Source organism: Capricornis sumatraensis, chromosome 1 (assembly GCF_032405125.1).
Source record: "Capricornis sumatraensis isolate serow.1 chromosome 1, serow.2, whole genome shotgun sequence".
NCBI classification, from domain to species: Eukaryota; Metazoa; Chordata; class Mammalia; order Artiodactyla; family Bovidae; genus Capricornis; species Capricornis sumatraensis.
In genome coordinates, this window is record NC_091069.1 from 189265533 (window position 1) to 189287774 (window position 22242).

A 22242-nucleotide genomic window follows, 5' to 3' on the forward strand; every position below is an offset into this window, starting at 1 on the left:
AGTGTCCAAGGAAGATGGTATCTCTGTCAGAGACTAGAAAACACTCAAAGAAGCCAAGCTGTGCTGGGAAGCTGGGCTGGCCCTAAGATCCTCCTGCTGGGGAGGCTGTCTGAGCTGAGGCAAATGGAGTGAGAAGTGGGTCTGCAGCTCAACCAGAGGTGTAAAGTGTCTTGCAGGATGGGGTGAGGGTGCAGGCAGCCAGGCCCTGGAGAGGAGGGGGTTCTGTGGAGGGGCTCTGAGGCCCAGCTGGGAGGCATGCTGATAGAGGGGCTGCAGCCTGGCAGGTGGCTGAGGACCAGCAGGGGGAGCGCAGACCCAGAGGGTCCCAGAACCTGGTTTCAGGAGGTAGAGGAGATTCTAGGCAGGGAATGGCTTGGAGCCTGAGTGCTCTGCCATGTGCCAGGTGTAGGGGACATGGGGGAGAGAGAGCTACAAAGGCATAGCCTCTGTCTTAGAAGGCTCACACTCTGGTGAAGAAGGCAAACACACAGTTACCATAGGCTAGGATGAGGGCTGCATTACAGGGATATCATAAGCGCTTTTAGCTGGGAGCTTTTAGAAGCAGCAGCTAATCTGATGGTTGAATGGGGAAGCCATGTAAGTGGAATCCTAAGCGGGAGTTATGCAGTGAAGAGGAAGCAGGGGGTCAGCTCACCAAAAAACGAGGTCAGAACTAAGGAAAGGGTAAGTAGGAGTGCTTTGTCACTGTCATTGTTTTCTCTAGGCTAATATTTGTCAAGCACTTACTACTGGCCGAGCACTGCACTACGCATGAGTCAGTCACCTCCTTTAATGATGAAAATAGCTCGAGACAAGTACTATTACTATCTTACATGTGAGGAAAATGAAATGCAGACAAGTAACTTGTTCATGATAAGCTAATAAAGCAGTAGAGCCAGAATGTTGAACTCAGGTGGGCTGCCCTCAGACCACAGACTACTGTGATAGACAATACAGTTGCTACCACAGACAATACAAATTTATTAATGTTTATTTTGTGGTTTATTTCTCTTTGATTTTCCCTAAATCCCTTTTTATTCTGAATTTTTTTAAAAGTTGAGGGATTTCTCTAGAGGTCCAGTGGTTGACTCTGCGCTTCCGCTGCAGGGGGCATGGGTTTGATCCCTGGTCAGGGAACTAAGATCTTGCATGCCTCGAGGCACAGTCACACACACAAATAAAATAAGTAAGTAAATAGAGATATAGTGACATATACCAATGAATTAGTTTTAGGTGCACAACAATGATTTTTTAAAAATAATTTATGTATTTTTATGTATAATTTATGTAATAATTTATGTATAATTGATATTTATGTATCTTTGGCTGTGCTTCATCTTCATTGCTGCAGGGGCTTTCCTTTGGTTGTGGCAAGTGGGGGGCTACTCTTTGTCACAGTACATGGGCTTCTTGTTGGGGTGGCTTCTCTTGTTGCGGACCAGGGGCTCTAGGGCACACAGACCTCAGTAGTTATCGTGCAGGGGCTTAGTTACTCCACAGCATATGGGATTCTCCCCGACCAGGGATTGGACCATTGTCTCCTGCACTGGCAGTCAGATTCTTTACCACTGAGCCACCAGGAGAGGGAAGTCCTCCAGCACAATGATTTGATATATTTACATACTGCAAAACAATTATCACAGCAAGTTTAGTTAATATTCACTTACATTCCCTAAATCTCTTAATATGCTTCCTTTTGAAAATCCCCATCAGTCTTGACTGACCTCAAGAAATAAAAGGACAGGTAGAGAACAGGAGACCTTGTGCCCAGCCACTGGGCAGAGGTGGGAGCCAGCGGGACCCAGGCAGGGAATGGGACAGGTCAAGTGGTTGAACCTATAGCTCACATTCACCTCTTGAGCCAATGAGAGCCTCTGGGAGTGACTCACTCTTTCCACCACGGGCCCTGGCATACAGTGGATGCCCAATAAATGTTGGCTGACTCAGTTAGAGGGATAACGTGAGAAAACTTACTGTGTTACTGAAATTGACCCTTTCTTCTAATCTCTGTGTGAAGCAGTCCGCTGGCTGCCAGCAGACTGTCCCTGTCCAGAATACCTGCTCACCTTGGCCACCACCAACCTAGCCTGTAGGCTTTTGCTTTTCCTCTGAGCTGGCCCAGGACGGAGGACTGAACTTTTCCCCTCCCTCCACCCCAAGTCAAGACAACACTGCCCAGTTTAGGGCCAAAAGTGCCAACAACCTTTATTGAGGGTGGTGGTATGGGGTGGGGAGAGGGTAAATTTGAAGGGAAAGCATCTCAGAAAATGCTCTGCATCCCGGTCACTGTTGCAAAGCTCAACTCAGTTATCTTATGCTTGTGGGCTGCCTCCCTGTGTTTGGGGCCAGTAGATGTGTTTTCTCAAACCTCAGAAGCGTCTACACACTCATATTGAGTTCCAGGAGACTTATGTGTAGAAAAAAAGTGTTTTTTCTGCCTGTGTGGTGCATGCTCAGTCATGTGTGACTCTTGGCTTAGTTCATTAGTATTCCCTCAAAAAATATTTCTTGTTGTATGGTTAGGTGGAAGCCACACCAGGAAACAAGACGGTGGCAGATGCTTTTCCTTATGAAAGATACCAAACATACATTGACATACCACTAATTTGTTAACTTCTGATTTGGAAATAATTTTTTTTAAGTGTACAAAATTTCAAGATTAGCATTTTTCTGAACTATAGGTTCTTCACATTGTGCTTCTTAACCCTAAATAGTTCAATATGTCTTTCTTAAGAACAAGGACACCCTCTTACATAAACATAGCATAGTTGTCAAATTCTGGAAATTTATCATTGGAAACAGTTCTATTGTCTAAACTAGTTAATATTCTAATTTCACTAATTGTTGTAAAAATGGTCTTCAAAATATTCCCTTCTCCTATTGAATCCAGATCACACATTGTGTTTAGCTGGCAGTTTGTACGTCAACTTGGAGAATGGGTTTGGATGAGATTAACATTTAAATTAGTGATGAACTTACAAGAGGGAAGGGATAGTTAGGGAGTATGGAATGGACATGTACACACCGCTATATTTAAAATGGATAAGAAACGAGGACCCATTGTATATCACAGGGAACTCTGGTCAATATTATGTAACAACCTAAATGGGGAAAGAATTTGAAAAGGAATAGACAAATGTATGTATCTAACTGAATCCAACATAAAATAAAAAATGAAGAAAAATTTAGTTAGTGAACTATAAGTAAGTAGTGTGTGTTAGTCATTCAGTCATGTCTGACTCTTTGTGATCCCATGGACTATAGCTTGCCAGGTTCCTCTGTCCATGGAATCCTCCAGGCCAGAATACTGGAATCGGTACTGGGGTGGGTAGTCATTCCCTTCTCCAGGGAATCTGTCCAACCCAGGGATTGAACCCAGGCCTCCCTCATTGCAGGCAGACTCTACCATCTGAGCCATCAGGGAAGCCCAAGAATAGTGGAATGGGTAGCCTATCCTTTCTCCAGGGGATCTTCCTGATCTAGGAATTGAACCAGGGTCTCCTGCATTGCAGGCAGATTCTCTTCCAGCTGAGCTACCAGGGAAGCCCATAGTGTAGGTGGGCCTGACCCAATCAGTTGAAGGCCTGAATAGAACAAAAAGGCTGACCTCTCCAGCAAGAGGGCATTCTCTAGCAGATTGCCTTCAGATTTTGTCTGAATTATCACAGATAATGTTGGCAGATTTGTTCACTGTAATGCTACTATTTTTCTTTTTTTTTCTTTTTGATTAAATAAGTACTTTTGTAGTGATTGCTTGATTCTATGTAACTCTCCTGATCTTCATTAAGATCTTGCCTACAAGTTTTAGCCTCCATTAATGTCCCAATTAATATTTTATGTCAGGTTAATTGAAGTATAATTTACATACAACAAAATTTACCATATTTTATTTGGTAAAACATGTATACATAAAATTTACCATTACAGCTAGGGAGAGAATTCAGTAAGGTAGCTAGATATAAGATCAATCTTCAAAAATCAAAGCTTATCTCTACATCAGCTGTAACCAAGTAGAACATGCAATCAAAAAGATGCTTTCACAATGACAACAATTATAAAGCATCCTGGAATTTATTTAACAAGATCATATGAGACTTCTATAAAGAAAACTATAATGCTCAAAGGACACAGAAGGTGACCCAAATAACCAGAAATGTATAACAATGTTCGTTTTTCTCCAGTTAATCTATACATTCAGTGCAATCCCAATTAAAATCTGTGAGAATTTTCTTAAGTGTGACAAATTTACTCCTATACATATATGTATGTACAGAGAAAAAAGTTTCAAAATTAGCAATCAACATATAAAAAGAAGAGAGAGGTTAACTTACCCTACCAGATACCAAGACATACTATAAGATTGCAGTAATCAAACCAATATGCTAGTGTTAGCATAGAGAACCTGACCCATGTGTGTGACATGATCTAAATGAGAATATGTGTGCATGTTAAGTTGCTTCAGTTAAAATGCAACAAATGTGGCATCATCATCATTGAAGAAAGGATAGGTTCTTTGGTAGATAATGTTGGAAAAACCGGTTCATTATATAGAGAAGGTGAAACCATGCTCATATACAATACATACATAGTGAATTCTAGACCATTCACAACATAAATAAGAAAAATAAAACTATACAATTAATAGAAAAACAATGTTGCAGAAAATCTGTTACCTAGGGGTGGTAGGGAAGGACTAAAACATTTCAAAAGAACAAATCGCTGCTGCAAAACATTGATGATTTTGATTATACAAAAATTAAGTATTTCTTCTCAAGATACTTTTTAATTACAGAGGGGAAAATAGCAATTTAAAGCACAGAAACCTGGCAGACACCACCTTAACCAAGTAATCAAAGTTAACATCACCAGTAATGGGACAAATTGACATCACATGCCTCCTGATAAGATGTACTGAGAAGGTACAGCCTCACTTCTGTGATATTCCTACCAAAAATGCACAGCCTGAATCTAATCACAAGGAAACACCAGACTAGCCCAAACTAAGGGACATTCTCAAAATGAATATTCTGTACTCTTCTAAAATGTTAAGGTCATGAAAGATATAGAAAGGTTACAGAACTGCTTCAGACTGAAGGAGGCTAAAGAGATAGGTCAGCTGAATGCAATGTGTGATCCTGAATCAAACATATATTTTCTTCTTTTTATATAAAGGAAATTGTTGATATATATGGTAACATTTGGATAAATTAGTATCTAATCTCTAGATAATATTACTATATCAAAGTTTATTTCCCAATTTTGATAATTATACTGTGGTTATGTAAGTAAAGTCCTTGTTTTTAGAAAACAACATATTGGGTAGTTAGAAATAAAGGAACATTATGTCTACAACTTACTCATAAACAGTTTAGGAAAAAATACATACATACACCCAACACAGAGAATGTGGCAAAGTGTTATAATTTAGGAATCCAGCTGAAGGAAAGAGCAGAATTCTTTGTTGCATTTTGCAACTTTTCTCTAAGTCTGAAATTACTATAAAATAAAATGTTACAAAATTAAGGATTTCTGTTTAGTGAAAGACACTAAGGAGAGAGTTAAGGGCTGCCACAGTGCCTGAAGAACTATGGCCGGAGGTTTGTGACATTGTACAGGAGGCAGCGATCAAGATCATCCCCAAGAAAAACAAATGCAAAAAGGTAAAATGGTTGTTTGAGGAGGCCTTACAAATTGCTGAGAAAAGAAGAGAAGCTAAAGGCAAAGGAGAAAAGGAAAGATATACCCATTTGAATGCAGAGTTCCAAAGAATAGCAAGGAGAGATAAGAAAGCCTTCCTCAGTGATCAATGCAAAGAAATAGAGGAAAACAATAGAATGGGAAAGACTACAGATCTCTTAAAGATGGGCACAATAAAGGACAGAAATCGTTAGGACCTAACAGAAGCATTAGCTATTAAGAAGAGGTGGCAAGAATACACAGAAGAACAGTACAGAAAAGATCTTCATGACCCAGATAACCACAATGGTGTGATCACCTATCTAGAGCCAGACATCCTGGAATGTGAAGTCAAGTGGGCCTTAGGAAGCATCACTATGAACAAAGCTGGTGGAGGTGATGGAATTCCAACTGAGCTATTTCAAATCCTAAAAGATGATGCTGTGAAAGTATTGCACTCAATATGCCAGCAAATTTGGAAAACTCAGCAGTGGCCACAGGACTGGAAAAGGTCAGTTTTCATTCCAATCCCAAAGAAATGCAATGCCAAAGAATGTTCAAACTACCGCACAATTGTACTCATCTCACACGCTAGCAAAGTAATGCTCAAAATTCTCCAAGTCAGGCTTCAACAGTACATGAACTTCAAACTGGATTTGGAAAGGGCAGAGGAATCAGAGATCATACTGCCAACATCCGTCAGAGCATCGAAAAAGCAACAGAGTTCCAGAAAAAATCTACTTCTGCTTTATTGACTACAGCGAAGTGTGGAGCACTTTGACTGTGTGGATCACAATAAACTGGAAAATTCTTTAAGAGATGGGAATACCAGACCACCTGACCTGCCTCCTGAGAAATCTGTATCAGGTCAACAGGCAACAGAACTGGACATGGAATAACAGACTGGTTCCAAATTGGGAAAGGAGTACTTCAAGGCTGTATATTGTCAGCCTGCTTATTAAACTTATACGCAGAGTACATTATGAGAGATTATTTCAGGAGGAAAGGGTTTTCATACAGAAAGAAGAAAAAAAAAGTAAGTAAAAAAAGAAAGTTCCTTTGAGACAGACTATGTTGCTCCTTCTCCATTTATCAGGAACTGTTCTAATTTCTGTTTATTTTCCTGGCACTGTCTACCTTGATTTGTCACTGAAGGGTGTCCAAGCTAAATTAAACAGAGTGTTTCTTTCTTGGGGCTGGAATTAAATAAATCGGGTCAGCAAGTATGATTACTAAAGGCTTATCAGAAACTGTTATTAGTACCATATTATGTCTTTGATTAAATTTTAAAAAATATTTATTTAGCTGAACAGTGTCTTAGTTGCAGCATGTGGAATCTAGTTCCCTGACCAGGGACTGAACCTGGGCCCCTTGCATTGCGAGTGAATGGTCCTAGCTGCTGGACCACCAGGGAAGTCTGGTCTTTGATTAAATTTTAAAGGGAAAATAATTATTTAACAAACTAGTTTTGTTTCACAAATAAAATTTTTTCCAAATTCAATGTTAAGCTCCAGGTGGGTTTGGCAGGTGTGGCTGCCCTAGGGCCTCAGTACCTGCTGAGGTCATCATAGCACAGAGCTGCTCCTTATCACTCAGATCCTGAACGCCAACATGGTCAGGTGTCTTGCTGTGCTAGAGTGGGCAAGCTGAAGCATTGGGCCCATTCTGACCTCGGGGCAAACCCCAGCTCAGAGACTCAGGAGCTGGGTAGACCTAGGCAAGTTTAATTTAGTTTTGTTTTTTAAAGCATTTCTGGATTTCCATTTACTCGCTTATAAAATGCAGATAATCCATGCCTTTATTAGTTTGTTGTGAGGATAAAACAAGTTAATTCATGTAAAGTAATTAGAATAAAGCTTGGAACATAGTGCCCAATAAACTATTATTATTGTTGGATCAAGCCAAGCGTTTCTGCCTCACACTACTGAAACTTTAGATGAGACTGATGTATGAACCAGGTGTCAGTTAATTAACTTATCACTAGAAACGCAGTCAATAGGGGCCCTGAAAATCCATTTTTTCTGGTTAGTACATCCTTCTCTGGGTGAGAAGGGTCACGCAAACTAAGTCACAAGCCAAAGAAACCAGATAAAGTTGGAATGGAGTGGGGGAGTTAGTGAATGGAGCTCAGAGGCCTGTGGTGTCAAGCTCTGACAGACTAAGACATTCAATGTCTGTGAAGGACAAGACCTGCCAGAGGGACGAGCCACAAGATAGAGTCTGCTTCTTCTCAGACAGGTCTGGGGAGCCCCACTGAGCAATTTTTGGTCTGTCCATTGCAGGGTTCTGGCATTCCTGATTTGAATATTTAATGTGTTCTTCAAATCACTTGCGTTCTTCCTTGGCTAAATGTACACTCATCAACCCGATGGTTCTTAAATGTGCCCCCAACCCTGAAACACATATACCAGCAAACCACAATGTGCCAACTCTTGAATGGCTTCTACATCTCAAGCATTGTTTGTTGACTCTGACTAGTTTTACACAAAGACAACTCTACTCCCAAGTTGAGTGTACCGCACGGTAGAGTTCATGCAGAAGAAAGACGGAGAAATCCTTGGTGGTGGTGAGAGGTTCAGAATGATGACTATGCTCAAAGGTCTCAATCAGTCAAAAAAAAAAAAAAAACAACCCTAGACTCCTACACTGATGGGGAGTATTGAGTAAGGGAACAAACTGAATACAGAACATTCAGAACGAGAGGGGCATGTGAGTGTGTGCAGAATAATCCAAAGAAAATATTTATTCAGTGGAAGAAGAATCCAAGAAAAGGTTCTTCTAGGTTCAAGGACACAAAATACAGGCGTGGGTACCTGTCTTTTTGACTGAAGCACCATGACCAAACACAGTGGATTTTAGCTGTAGGGCACTGTAAGCAACATTTCACTAAAACTCAGTAAAGTGGTGAAGGTCACAACTAATAATCATCATAATGGCTAACCATTATGGAGGGCTTCCCTGTTGGCTCAAGGAATAAAGAATCTGCCTGCAACAGATGAGAGTTTGCTTATATTATCTAATAGTCACCATAACCCTACAATGTAAGGACCATTTTTAAAAATTTTAAGTATTTTTGGCTGTGCTGGGTCTTTGGCGTTGCCCACGGGCTCTCTCTGGTTGTGGCAAGTGCTCTTTATTGTGGTGCGTGGGCTTCTCACTGAGGCGGCTTTCCTGGTTGCAGGGCGTAGGCTCTAGGCACAGGGGCTTCTGTAGCCGCAGCACACAGGGTGTGTGCTCAGTGTAGCACAGGCTCAGAAGATGTGGTGCACAGGTTTAGTTCCTCCATGACATGTGGGATCTTCCCAGACCAGGGACCAAACCCTTGTGCCCTGCATTGGCAGACAGATTCTCAACCACCGGACCACCAGGAAGTCCTGTAAGAACTATTATTCTCATTTGATAGATGAGGAAACTGAGGCACAGAGAAGCTTAATTTGACAAGGTCACAGAGCTATTAGATAATAGGATCCAGACTTGAATGTAGTTCTGACTCCAGAGCTTGCTTCCTAATTTACAACTTTAAAGCAAATTAAAATAAGGTCACAGCTGGTCCTCCTCATTTCGGGTTCAAAATATTTTCCTAAAGGAACAGGAGGGCACATGACCCTGGGCATACTCACTGGCATGCATGATAAGACATCGCCCACTGTATGCATAGCTGTAGAGCAAAGCTGAGAACAGCCAATCCGAAAGATGTGAGAAGGCTGAAGACCTGGATACCTCGGTTACCACCCCATCTCTGCAAGCACAGAGGTATCTGAACCTAAGCATGTGACATCTCTCTGCTGCAAGCTTCTGTTCTATAAAATGGGAGTGACTCAGCAAGAGTCACATATAACAAGACTATTGAGGAGACAAGACTGAAAGCGAACATTTGTGAAAGCATTCCTTGGTGTTAAAAATGCTGTAGCATGGGTTGACAAATATTTATTTTAATTTAGGGTTTCAAAGGTCTCCCTTTATAAAGTGCAGCAGAAGTCACTTCCAAACCACCCATTTATTTAACATAAAGAAAAGAGAAACCTAGAATTACCAACAGGGTATGCCTTACACATATTATTAGTATGGGCTGAAATTGCATGGTTTCTGCCTCTCCCCATGCAACTCAGTGGGTTCCAGGCAGAGTTTCACACTGTGCTCCTGCATTCAGGCTTTCTGATTCTTGGTTTAGCAGATGAGGACTGTGGAGTGGCCCTCCTGGGGCCATCATCTTGATGATGGCCTGCAGTGCTTGTCTGTGCTCGTGAGAGTCTGCCTGTCTCCAGAGGCGGCTCCAGGCTGCTGTCTTCTCACTCCTCCCATGAAATGACACCCTCTGGATCCATGACATTTTACAGTTTATTAAAAAAAATTATTCCATTTACACAGGAACTTATCTAATTTAACTCTTTCTCCTACACATGAAACAGGCAAGATAAACTGCATTATGCCCATTTTATGGATAAGGATAATTTACTCCGGAGATGTTGATTTGCCTAAGATGCAGTCAGTGGTGCATCACTTCCCAGGTAGTGCAAGTGGTAAAGAGCCCGCCTGCCAGTGCAGGAGATACAAGAGCAGCAGGTTTGATCCCTGGCTCAGGAAGATCCCTTGCACGAGGAAATGACAACCCACTCCAGTATTCTTGCCTGGAGAATCCCAAGGACTGAAGCACTTGGCGGGCTACAGCCCATAGGGTTGCAGAGTTGGACGTGACTGAAGTGACTTAGCACACATGCAGTCGGTGGGAGAGCTGGGCTAATCCCAGTGCATGACTTTTCCACTGTACCACACGTTTTGAATCACTTAATGAACGAATCACGGAGCACTTAGGTTGTGTCAGCCATTGTGCGAGCTATTCCTTATGCATCAGCTTGCTCTCCTGAGAGAAGCATCTTCAAAGCCCTCACTTCCCATCCCATGCAATTAATGATGAGTTTTAAGTGACAGAATTAATAAATTCTCACTATTCAGCATGTCACACTAGGAGCTGAGCAGTAGAGCAGTGTGGCCACTCAGAGCTGTGCTCTGGAGCCAGATGATCCTGTATCCTCCCACTATGTCAACTCCATTTCCTCATCTATAAAAAAAGGGACAACAACTGTGCCAGTGCAGGGGGTTGTGAGGATTTAGTGTAGGTAAAGCAACTACAGTGCCAGTTACATAACAAGAGCTCAACAACGATTAACTGTCATTTTCTTAATAATTCTTTTTAAAGAAGACAAGGAGACGTTTGAAAACAAAAATTCACCTCCATAATATCATGTCCCAAAGCTTTCATATCAAGGCTCTGGCCCAGAAAAAGGAGCCTTTCCTCACTCTGGCAGAGCCCACAAGCCTTGCCTGTGCACCTCTACCTCGGCCGCTCTGACCCTGTGGCTTTAGGGCTGGAAGCTCTCCTTCTCCAATGTCATGCCCTACTTTTTCTCAATTTCCCCCAAATATTCACCTCTCAAGCTTCTGCATGTGGGGTCTTAGTTCCTCAACAAGGGATCAAACCCACACCCCCTGCAGTAGAAGCAGTCTTAACTGCTGGACTGCCGAGGAAGTTCGCTCAAGCATTTTTACTGAGCACTTCTTTACGTGCTGGGGATGGGAGTGGTTGCTGTGATGAGCTTTCAGGAATGAAAGACTTGGCACACTGGCTGCTAAACACCAATGGCAGCGAGTCCTCAGCTGTCACTTCTTAAAGGTAACTGCCTCAGCTGATGAAATGTCCTCTTCCAATGTCATCGCTCCTTCCAGTGGCAGCCAGCACTCAGACTGTTCAATTCGGTGGAATAAGGCTGGACCCATTGCCTCAACTCAGAACACCTTGCCAGCTCCAGAATGTGAGGTTGACTGAGGCCTTCACTGGGCCTGCATGTAGCTCAACTTCTCCCTCTGCTCAATCTGGAGCGCTGCACTAATAAACATTCCAATCTCTTCAAGCTGCTTCCCAGGGAACCCAAACTGTGACAGGGACAGAAGATGCAAAGATGAGCAAGCCAGGGTTTGGCCTTCAAAGATATCCAGGCAAGTGGGAACCGCAAGGCTAATGGCAAGGAGCTTACAAGTGAAGGACACATAAAGTGCACTGAAGCCTGCCTGGAGGGGGCCAGGGTTGAAGGGAATCCATCATTCCAGGTTCAGCCAGGTTTTGGGCCCACCCTGCTAGCCTGTGGGATTTCTGAGACTCCGACATCCAGTCTACACACTCAGGCTGGTGACAGGCCATAGTGCTCTGATGTTGGTGTTGTTTGGTTTGCCATCTGAGGGTGAGCCTGACCGAGGCCTGGAAGGTGGCTCTTGGTAGGATGCTGCTGCTGTGCTGTGCTTAGTTGCTCAGTTGTCCGACTCTTTGTGACCCCATGGACTGTAGCCTGCCAGGCTCCTCTGTGCATGGGGATTCTCCAAGCAAGAATACTGGAGTGGGTTGCCATGCCCTCCTCTAGGGGATCTTCCCAACCCAGGGATTGAACCCAGGTCTCCCGCACTGCAAATTCTTTACCATCTGAACTAACAAGGAAGCCCAAGAATACTGGAGTGGGTAGCCTATCCCTTTCTCCAGGGGATTGTTCTGGCCCAGGAATCGAAATAGGGTCTCCTGCATTGCAGGCAGATTCTTTACCAGCCGAGCTACCAGGGAAGCCCTTTTAGTAGGATGTTAGGTTCTAAATGACAAACTAGGCTGGAGAATGGCCAGCGAGGGTAAATGGTCCCTTTTTGGCTTACATTTGCCCGGAAACCAGTGAGAATGTACCTAAAGTTGTCTGCATCCCACAAATCTTGACAGCAATTCCAATGTTGAAATAAACAACTGACTGGTACCTTCAATTGCTGTGTAGACTTGTTTGGAAGGATCTATGATCCCTCTGTATTCCCCCTCCCACAGGGGACCAGCAAGGCTGCCTGAGGCACTGGTGAGTGTGGTGAGGCCAGCAGAAGCAGGGAGGCTAGGACTGCAGAGGCCTTTCAACCTGGCCAGCTCCTGTTAAGGCTCTGGTGGAAGAACCAGCCTCCCAGGGGTACAAGTTGGAAAGGCTCTCTAGAGTGGAAGGGGGCGCTTCCTTATGTCAGAATCCTCCCTTCTCTTTGGGAGAGCAGGCTGACACTACCTGAATTTTCTACCCATCTCCCAAATGCCCCCAATCCCCGCAAAATCACCTTACACACTTATTGTAGGGTCTTTCTCAACTGCTGCAATTCACTCATCTTAATTTTCTGAAGGCCTGCAGTGTAGGTCTGTATTGTCACACATACAGGCTCTTATTTAATGGAATCATAAAACTGGGAGCCAGCCTAGAGGCCATCTAATGCTGCCTCCTATTTGAAAGAGTCCTTCTTTATATAGCCATGGGGCTGAACAGTTCCAGAGTTCAGGAACTGTAAGAAGGCAGTTTGAGTTGTTAAAGTTTTTCCTTCCTTTGAACCCAAACCTGTCTACTCTAGAGTCACTCAGAAAAAATGAACTGCTTTTTCTTATGATGGCCCTCCAAGCCATAGACTGGACACAGAGGAATCACTCTGAGTGCTTATGTAGACCCCGAGGAGGTGTACAAAGGTCGACTTGTCATGGCTACCCAGCTAATTAATATAGGTGAGCCCTTCTATTACCAGTAATAGCGCTGGGATCTGATCACAGATCCAATTCCACTGCTCTCCACACACACAGCCACCTCCAAAGAAGCACTCTGCCACTGAAGCTTCGGCGGCATTTCTCTAAAGAATTGGGAAAACTCAGACATGGACAAGCTGGTGAGGGGTGAAGGGGCTGACGAATAGGGAGGCACAGACCCTACCCCAGATGGCCCCAACTGGCCCACATGCAGGTCCGAGGTTGGAAGAGAGTGATAGGGCCTGTGGTCCTTGGAACTGTGAGGATGCATGTGGTCACAGACAAGCCTAGAACACCACCTCTTGAGGACTCCTGAGACAGGGGCTGAGGAAGCGGGAAGATTTAGTGACCCTCCCTGCTGGCTGCGCAGCAGTCCACTGGTGCAGAGCCTTCTAGCTTTATTCTTCTTTACCCCCAGACAGGTGTATCCTGCGACCTGTATCACAAGACCCACAGTGGCTGGGTTAAGATTCCTTGGTTGAACTTTGTGATGACAATTCTCCACAAAGCCGACAAGTTCCTTCTGTTGATGCTGGTTTCTCCAGTCATTAAGAGGAAAGCAATTATAGTGTCTTCTGCACGACGATTACATACAGTGGCTGAGTATCCAGGAAATACTACTTACAAATCATACTACCTCTGTTAAACAACTCCCTCTCCCCATTTAAAAACTGGTTAATTTGAAACCAAGATGTTCTTTTTCTTTGCCTTAGACCCCATTCTCAATTTCCTACTTCCCAGGCCTCTCCTACATGGTTAAGAGAAAAAGGAACAAAAAACCACTCAAGCAAAATGGGGACAGTTTCTCACTTTTCTCTTTGGCCCCAAAGGGTCAAATTCAGAGAAGCAGAGTGAGCATAGGCCAGAGATCACTGGAGAAAGCAGTTGGCAAACCATGTCTGAGGCCAGGTTGCAGAATCAGCTTACTCATTCAAGCAGTGGGGCTGAGACAGCAGAACCCAGACCCCTTCAGCTAAGCCTTGGCTGGAGAGCACAGCACTGCAGTGATGGAATACACTGCCCTTCATTATAAGCTTGGTCCACTGCAAGGTCGACCCCCAGCAGCTTTAATGACATCTTCCCCCAGGGGCAACACTGATGCTTCCATGGCCTCCGCCACATGACAGACGCAAATGTCACAGGAAAATGCCAAATCAGAGAGACTGCACCCTTTAACCATGGGCAAACACTGCAGCCCTACACCAGGAGCAGCAGAGTGAGCAATGGAGATGCAGGGATGTTTAATTTACACAGCGGCCATCAGAGCCCAGTCGCAGCTGGGGCAGTGGGAGGGGTCTAGAGTCCCAGAGGGCAGCCCCCCCACTCCCTTCCCCTTGGAGGACCCATCCTCAAAGACCCTTAGGTGGGGCTCCCGGGTTGTGCAGAGGATGCTCCAGTCAAAAAGAGAGATTTATGAATAAGGCTGTCCCCAAGAAGTCCGTGGCAGGAGATGGCTGCCTACATGGTGGCCCAGGGGTCTGAAACACAGTCCATGTCCTGGGCACAGTCCTCAGCCTCATGGCCCTAGAGGAAGCCCTCACGGCGGAACTGTTCCTGGAGAAGAGCTCGGTACTGATCAAATCCCCCCTCAACCCGGGTGACGCCGCCTCCTTCGCACACCCACAGCTCCCGGCACACCAACCGGATGAAGCGCTCGTCATGGGACACCAGAATCACACCACCCTGCAAGACAAGAGACCGTGGGGCTCTCAGAGGGGCCCAAAGGCATGCTGAGGCCCAGGCAGGAGTGGGCAGCGTGAAGGTACACTCACCCTGAAGTTGTTGAGAGCACGGCCCAGAGCCTCAATGGTCTCCATATCCAGGTGGTTTGTGGGTTCATCCAGAATGTAGAAGTTGGGACTGAAGGCAGAACCCAGAAAGGTGGGAAGTTAGGGGGCTGGGAGAAAATGAGCTCTGATACCAAGGCAAGACAATCATTTTCCACTGGGCAAGAGGGGAAAGTGGAGGGCAAAGCTCTAGTCAAGCCGGCTCACCAGGGCATGGTCATCTGAGCAAAGGCCACCCTGCTCTTCTGGCCCCCAGACAAACTGGCAACAGGGCGCACGGCCAGTTCTCCAGAGATGCCATACCGGCCCAGCTGGTGACGGTACTCCTCCTCAGGTCGTCCTGCAATAGGCCCCACCCCACCGTGTGGGCTTCAGGCCCAACTCCCTCCCTTCACCATCCACCCAGCCCCACCCGCATTGCCCACATTCTTACACCCAGACTCAGCAACCCAAGGTAAGCCTAGGGGGAGGTGTCTGGCCCAGCCCTCTTTCCTCAGCTCAAATCCCTAACGCACCAGGGAACTTGCGTGCTAGCAGTTCCACAGCACTGACATTCAGGTCCAGCTGCTCCACGTGGTGCTGGCTGAAATAGCCAATCTTCAGATTCCTGCAGACAGATGGGAAGGTGGAAAGGGGATGGAAAGCAATGACCATAAAGGAGTGTAGCTACAGCGCAGGAGGGGTTGGAAAGCGGAGGTGTGGGCCCCACCTGTGAGCATGTCTGATGCCCCGAACAGGTGTCAGGTCCCCCATAAGCAACTTCAGCATGGTAGACTTCCCAGCCCCATTCTCCCCAACCTGTAAGAAGACACATGAGTATATAAAGAGCATCCCTGAATGGGATACAGAAGCAGAGGAGATGAGAATAGATCCCAGGTAGTCCCAGTGACTCCAACAACTAAAAAAAAATATTTTTAAAGAACTGTAGAGAAAAATGAAGTAAACACTAAAGCTGTGAAGGGGACCAATACCCAAGTACCCACTAAGTGCAAGGGAATTAATTCTCCCAACAGCAGAGCAAGCTGGATGTTATCTCTCTTTTAAGAATGCGGAGTCTGTTTAGTAACCAAGCTAAGAAATGGCAGAGTTAGCATCCCAAGTCTGACCCTGAGCCATGCTCTCTCCTCTATGTTCCACAGTTAGGAGGACACTCAGAGCTGAGACCAATAAGACAAAGTTCAGTCCCAGCTCACAGAACAGAGATGGCAGCCATACCACACAGATGCGGGATTCAAGATCGGCAGAGACAGAGAGACAGCTGAAGATGACGTGCTTTGGGTCGTAGTAGAAGTCCACCTCATCCAGTTGCAGGATTGGTGGTGAGAACTTCTCAAATCCATCGGGGAATCTGCAGGAGGTGGGGTGATGAGCCTGAGGGCAGCCCCAGAAACAAGAGCTTCCCCACCTGCCCCTCTGATCCAGCACTCACTTCATCACTACCTCCAGCTCCTTATCCACAGGTTTCAGCTCTGGTCTGAGGAGAGAGGAGACAGACTAGATTTGTTCTTTAAAAAATGGATTTGTTCTTATCATACAAGTAATACATATGCTGAAAAGAACAGAGGTTTTTTTGGGGGGTAGCTTTTTGTTCTCCCAGTTAATATATGTTTCAATGTCACAAGATCCTAAGCCTTACGATTTTAAGCTCCCCTACCACCTGTATGTCTAGAAATGTTGCTTCAAGATTAAACTTCCAATACTCTTTTGGGTATATAACCGAAAAAAAAAAATACTGATTGGAAAAGATACATGAATCCTTGTGTTTACAGCTATATTATTTACAATAGCCAAGACAAAGAAACAACCTAAGTGTCCATCCATCCACAGATGAATGGATATACATATACACACACATATACAATGTGTTGACAAAGGTCTGTATAGTCAAAGCTATGGTTTTTCCAGTAGTCATGTATGAATGTGAGAGTTGGATCATAAAACAGGCTGAGCATCAAAGAACTGATACTTTTGAACTGTGGTGTTAGAGAAGACTTTTGAGAGTCTTTTGAGATCAAACCAGTCAATCCTAAGGGAAATCAAGCCTGAATATTCACTGGAAGGACTGATGCTGAGGCTGAAGCTGCAATACTTTGGCCACCTGATGCAAAAAGCTGATCCATCGGAAAAGATTCTGATGCTGGGAAAGACTGAAGGCCAACAGGAGAAGGGGGCAGTAGAGGATGGGATGGTTAGATAGCATCAACAACTCACGAACATTAATTTGAGCAAACTCTGGGAGACAGTGAAGGACAGAGAAGCCTGGGGTGCTGCAATCCCTGGGGTTGCAAAGAGTCGGACACGACTTAGTGACTGAACAACAACTCAGCCATAAAAACAGAATGAAATTTTGCCATTTGTAACAAGATAAATGGACTTGAAGACTATGCTAAGTGAAGTCAGTCAGAAAAAGAGAAATACTGTATATCGCTTATATGTGGAATCTAAAAAATAAAATCTAAAAGAACAGATTCACAGATATAGAGAATAAACCAGTGGTTACCAGTGGGTGGAGGAGAGGGAGGGAGGGGTAAGACTAGGGTAAAGGATTAAGAGATACAAACTCCTAGGTATAAAATGAGCTACAACGATATATTTATTAAACAACACAGAGAATATAGTCAATATTTTATAATAAGTATAAATGGAACATGATCTTAAAAACTGTGAATCACTACGTTGAACACTTGAAACATATAATATTGCACATCAACTGTACTTCAATAAAAAATGCCTCCAAAGCTCAACATCATTAGTAACAAGGGAAATACAAATCACGATTTCAAAGAGCTATCACTTCACATCCACTAGAAGGGCTAAACTTCAAAAGACAGATAATAAATGTTGACAAAGAGGTGAAGAAATTGGAATCCTCATATACTGCTGGTAGGAATGTAAAATGGTGCAGCTGCTGTTAAAAACAGTTTGGCAATCCCTCAAAATCTTAAACATAGAATTATTACATAACCTAGCAATTCCACTCCCAGCTATATAACCAAGAGAATAGAAAACACATGTCCACACAAAAACTTGTTCATAGCAGCATCATTATTCCTAACAGCCCAAAACAGGAAACAATCCGAAATGTCCACCACCTGATGAATCATTAAACAAAATGTGGAGTAACTGTACAATGAAATATTATCTGGCCAGGAAAAGGAGTAAAGTACTAATCCAGGCTACATGATGCACTTCAAACACATGACATTATGCGAAAGAAGCCAGACATAAAAAAAAGATCACAGGGACAAATCTGTCTATATGAAATGTCCACAATTACCAAATATATACAGACTGAAAGTAGACTGATGGTTGCCAAGGTCTGGGGGCAAGATGAGCTCTCCAAGAGTAGTAACAGAATAGAATAGAAGGCCTTCCCTGCAGGCCTTTCTGCAGGAAGGAAGTTAAAGTTGATTTGTAGGAAAGGAGAGATCTAAAAGGGGAGGGTAAGATGAGAATTGTAGGCATTCCCTACAAAACGAGAGGAGTCAGGGCCCGGTCAGGGACACTGTACTCACAGTTTCTCCAGCATCTTGAGTTTGCTCTGCACTTGGGAGGCTCTGTTGGCATTGTAGCGAAAACGGTCAATAAAAACCTGCAGGTGGACAAGTTCAGGCATGTTCAGCTCCCTCACCCCCTACGACTCTAGTACACATGGGATGGGGCGGGTCCCCAGTCCTGCCTGCTCTCCCACCTGGATATGCTGGCGATACTGTTGCTGGGCCTCATATTCACGCTGCTGATTGAGCAGTCGCTCCTGCTTGCTCTTGATGAAGGTCTCAAAGTCTCCCCGGTAACCATCCAGCCGCTGGCTGTGCAGGTGGATGATGTCTGTGGCTATGGCATTCAGGAAGTTGCGGTCATGGGAGACGACCAGGATTGTGGAGGGCCACGTCTGAGGGGGTCACAGGATGGCAGGCCCGGTTTGGGAGGGCAATCAGCTCCCAAACCCCAGAGGCCTTGGAGGCAGACGCTCCCCAGACCTGCTCCACACCTGGAAGCACTCACCTGCAGATAATTCTCCAGCCATAGGATGGCCCTTACATCCAGCATGTTAGTGGGTTCTGAAAAAGCAGGGGAGGACATGTTTGGGATTGAAAGGCTGGAGAACTGGAAACTTGGACAACAGCACCCTTCTGCACCCCAAAGTCAGGGTGCCGCATTTCAAACTCACCATCTAACAGCAGCAGATCTGGCCTATGGAAAAGAAGAATGCATGGTTTGAGGTTTCAGGTCAGGGACTTGTTGCCACCTCCCAAGAGCCAAGTTCATCCTCCACAGTATCCACATACAGGTCCAGGGGACTCACCTAGCAAACAGAGCCCGGGCCAGGGCCAGTCTCATCCTCCAGCCACCTGAGAACTCCCTAAAGAGACAGAGCTGCATCAGGGGCGAGTGTTCACGAGAAGAGGCAGAGGCACGGCGAACAGTGTTCAGAGCCAAGAATGGTAGGGGCCACTCACCGGGTGGGCTGCTGCTGCATTTTGGGGGTAAAGCCAAGCCCAGCAAGAATAACTGATGCTCTAGGAGTGAAGAAATGAAAGAACCTGATTGGAACAGGTAACAGAAAGGAAAGATAAAATCTGAAGGAAGGAAAGGAATTTTAAATACCTGGCAGGTGCTTTGTCAGCCTCGATCTCCTCCAACTTGGCATAGATTTCTGCCAGCTGTGCAGCTTGTGAGCCCTCAGCCCTAGGGATGCGGGGGAAGAGCTATCAGGCTGAGCGGGAGAAGTTTACTACTTTATCCTGCACCTCAGGACAGTTCCAAAGCAGGCTACTGGCTGCACTGTTGCTGGGACAGGAACAGAACACAGGAAGGACTTGCTCACAGCAGAGAGGGCAATGCGCACCATGCCAGGAACAAGGAATGCACAGCTCCACTGAGCCAAACTCTAAGCCCTGCTGCTTACTAGCATGGGTATTTGAATGGCGGATTGTGCCAGCATGGCAGGCACTCTGCAAAGCACGGCTGCTGCTGCTCAGTCTGTCCCAGGGAGCCCTCACCTGCCAGCGGCAATCTGGGCGTTGAGCTCCCGCTCCCGACGCAGCAGGTCTTCTCGCACCGTGTCACTCTCCAGCACACTCTGCAGGGCAGGGGTGTCGTCTCCAGCAACCTCTTGCTCCACATGCAGTAGGGAAATGTGGGCTGGAACTCGCAGGCTCCTGGTGGCCAGCATCTTCAGCAGTGTCGTCTTCCCCAGCCCATTCCGACCCACCAGGCCATAGCGGCGGCCCCATGCTAGGTTCACATCTGCTCCAGCCAGCAGTACCCTGCACGGGTAGCAGGAAGATGACAAAGGGGGCTCTAGAGATAGCTGCACAACAAGTTTAACAAAAGAAACCTAACTATTTTTAGCCCCATTTGACCGCTCCAAATTCTCCTTTAACTGTAAAAAAAAAAAAAAAAACCTGTCAGCCCCACCCCCCCACCACCACTCCCTCACCTGTCGCCAAAAGACACATCAAAGTTCTCAATTCGCACATCATAGGATTTATTCTTTCCAGATGATTCCAACCGACTTTCCTTTCGGCTGCCTGCCTGGCTGGCTGATGCCTCTTCCAAGACTCTTAAAGGGAGAAATGGATGGCTTTTAGCACTCCCAAGGAGCCTTCCATCTCAATAGGGACTGCTCTGCTCTCTTCTCAGCCCTTTTCACTAACTCACAGAGGGTTGCTGGTCTTGAGTGTGTCCTTCTCTGAGCGCTTCTCCTGCTTTGCCTTCAATCGAGCCTCAGCTTTCTCTAGCTTCTTTGCATTCACCGTCTAAGGGTCCAAACATAATGCATTTCATCCTATGGTGTGGGCTCAAGGACTCAGGCAAAGTCAATCAGAAATGCCCCAGGAAGACACTCCAATACTTAGAAACAGTCAACTCTCACCCCCACCATAGACACAGACCCCTCCCTTTCTTCTTCCTCTCCCTCCTCACCGAGGACTGTTCCCTCTTTAGCAGGCCTGGAAGTTTGGTGCCACAGTCTGTAAGCGATAAGAAAAGCAGTCACCTTCTCCCTAAGGGAACGAAACTAACATTTTCAGTGACTAACATGAATCAAACACAGACCCATATGTTTAAAGGAAAGCTTTACAAATCCTGGAGACAGATATCAATTCTCTCAACACTTAGAACAAAAACTCAACTCACAGATTAAGGATACAGCGGCTAAGAGCAGTTTAGCAACTCTTACAAGATCATGCAGTAGGTTAGTAAGCTGCAAAATTGGGAAGTGAACCTAAATCTGTCCAGCTCCAAGACCCATGGGTCCTACCACACCCAAGAGCTTGGAGACCTCCCCAATCTTAATCCCTTTATTAATGGCTCATTTGCCCTCAGTAAAGACATCAACTAACTCCTACAACCTTGTCCTGTGGAAAAGAGGTACCAAGAGTCCTGAGCCCCAGAGGGCAGATGGCTAAGGGGTGGAGGACGTAGGGCAGCTAGTTCAGTCTTCCCTCTCTCTCACCGTAGTTCTCTGTGATCTTTGACAACTGGATGGGGGCGTCTAGTAGCACCTGGCTGTTTCCCTGGGTCTGTGGTTCCGCCCTTGAGGGTAAGGATAGAAAGCAATGGGTTAGAAGAGCAGGAAAAAGCTCTATGGCCATCAGACCTTCTTCTCTCACGTCTTGTCACCTGACCGTCCGCTCTCCCGTCTCCCCCACGAATCCCCCTGCCCTGGCACGTACAGGCGCAGAGTGTTGTACATGCGCTGGCACACGGCCCTGATGCCCGCGTCATCCTTGCTGTCCCCGGACACCTCCTGCAACAGTTCCCCCACAGCTTCCACCAGGTCATCCACAGACTCGAAGTCCGCACTGCCGCTGTGCAAGACGCCTAGAGAGGGCGTGTCAAGACACGAGGAAGATACCAGGTAAGGTGGACATACAAGTAGTTTTGGTCCCCGTATTGCGGCCCCAGTCCGGGCTCCAGACCCAACTGGTCCTCGGGACAAGAGGTCACACAGAGGAGAGGCCTAGCGGCGGTCCCCGCCACTGATCTGCCTTAGTACTTCCCCCCGCCCTGACTTCCACTTCGGCATCCCCAGCGCGTTGATTCGGTTCGGCTCACCAGTCACGTAGTCGAAGACCTGTCCGTCAATTTCGGGGAACTCGCTCCGCAGGATTTCAGCGCAAGTCGCCATGTTCCAGTCGGGCTCCCGTCCGCGCAGTCGCTGTGAGACCCCGGTCAAGGCCCGCCCCCTACCGGTCC

The 22242-nt window shown here is 45.8% G+C and overlaps 1 protein-coding gene across 2 annotated transcripts; it reads right to left on the reverse strand.

The window, feature by feature from the left end:
• Positions 1 to 14492: 14492 nt before the first annotated feature.
• ABCF3 (ATP binding cassette subfamily F member 3) lies at positions 14493 to 22191 on the reverse strand. 2 transcript variants are annotated; one of them, XM_068965131.1, is made up of 21 exons: positions 22102 to 22191; positions 21738 to 21867; positions 21500 to 21579; positions 20968 to 21014; positions 20704 to 20801; positions 20483 to 20605; positions 20043 to 20309; positions 19648 to 19728; positions 19500 to 19559; positions 19346 to 19402; positions 19211 to 19233; positions 19045 to 19100; positions 18731 to 18931; positions 18555 to 18631; positions 16469 to 16513; positions 16255 to 16387; positions 15749 to 15837; positions 15555 to 15646; positions 15247 to 15379; positions 15025 to 15112; positions 14493 to 14935 (listed from the first exon to the last, which is right to left on the reverse strand). In XM_068965131.1, exons 1-21 carry the CDS (start codon positions 22172 to 22174, stop codon positions 14777 to 14779), a joined length of 2112 nt encoding a protein of 703 aa, XP_068821232.1. In that variant the 5' UTR covers positions 22175 to 22191; the 3' UTR covers positions 14493 to 14776. The 2 variants fall into 2 exon arrangements, with proteins under 2 accessions (XP_068821232.1, XP_068821225.1); XM_068965124.1 differs by having other exon boundaries at positions 21720 to 21867.
• Between the last annotated feature and the right edge of the window lie 51 nt (positions 22192 to 22242).

What these genes read in the sequence shown, in the direction of transcription:
- ABCF3 (XM_068965124.1), bottom strand. Translation starts at nt 22,174, where the DNA reads ATGGCGACTTGCGCTGAAATCCTGCGGAGCGAGTTCCCCGAAATTGAC. An exon ending in AGATCTGCTGCTGTTAGATG is followed by an intron (nt 19,101 to 19,210) that starts GTGAGTTTGAAA and finishes CTGCTTTTTCAG; the next exon opens with AACCCACTAACATGCTGGAT. An exon ending in AGTATCGCCAGCATATCCAG is followed by an intron (nt 18,632 to 18,730) that starts GTGGGAGAGCAG and finishes GTCCACCTGCAG; the next exon opens with GTTTTTATTGACCGTTTTCG.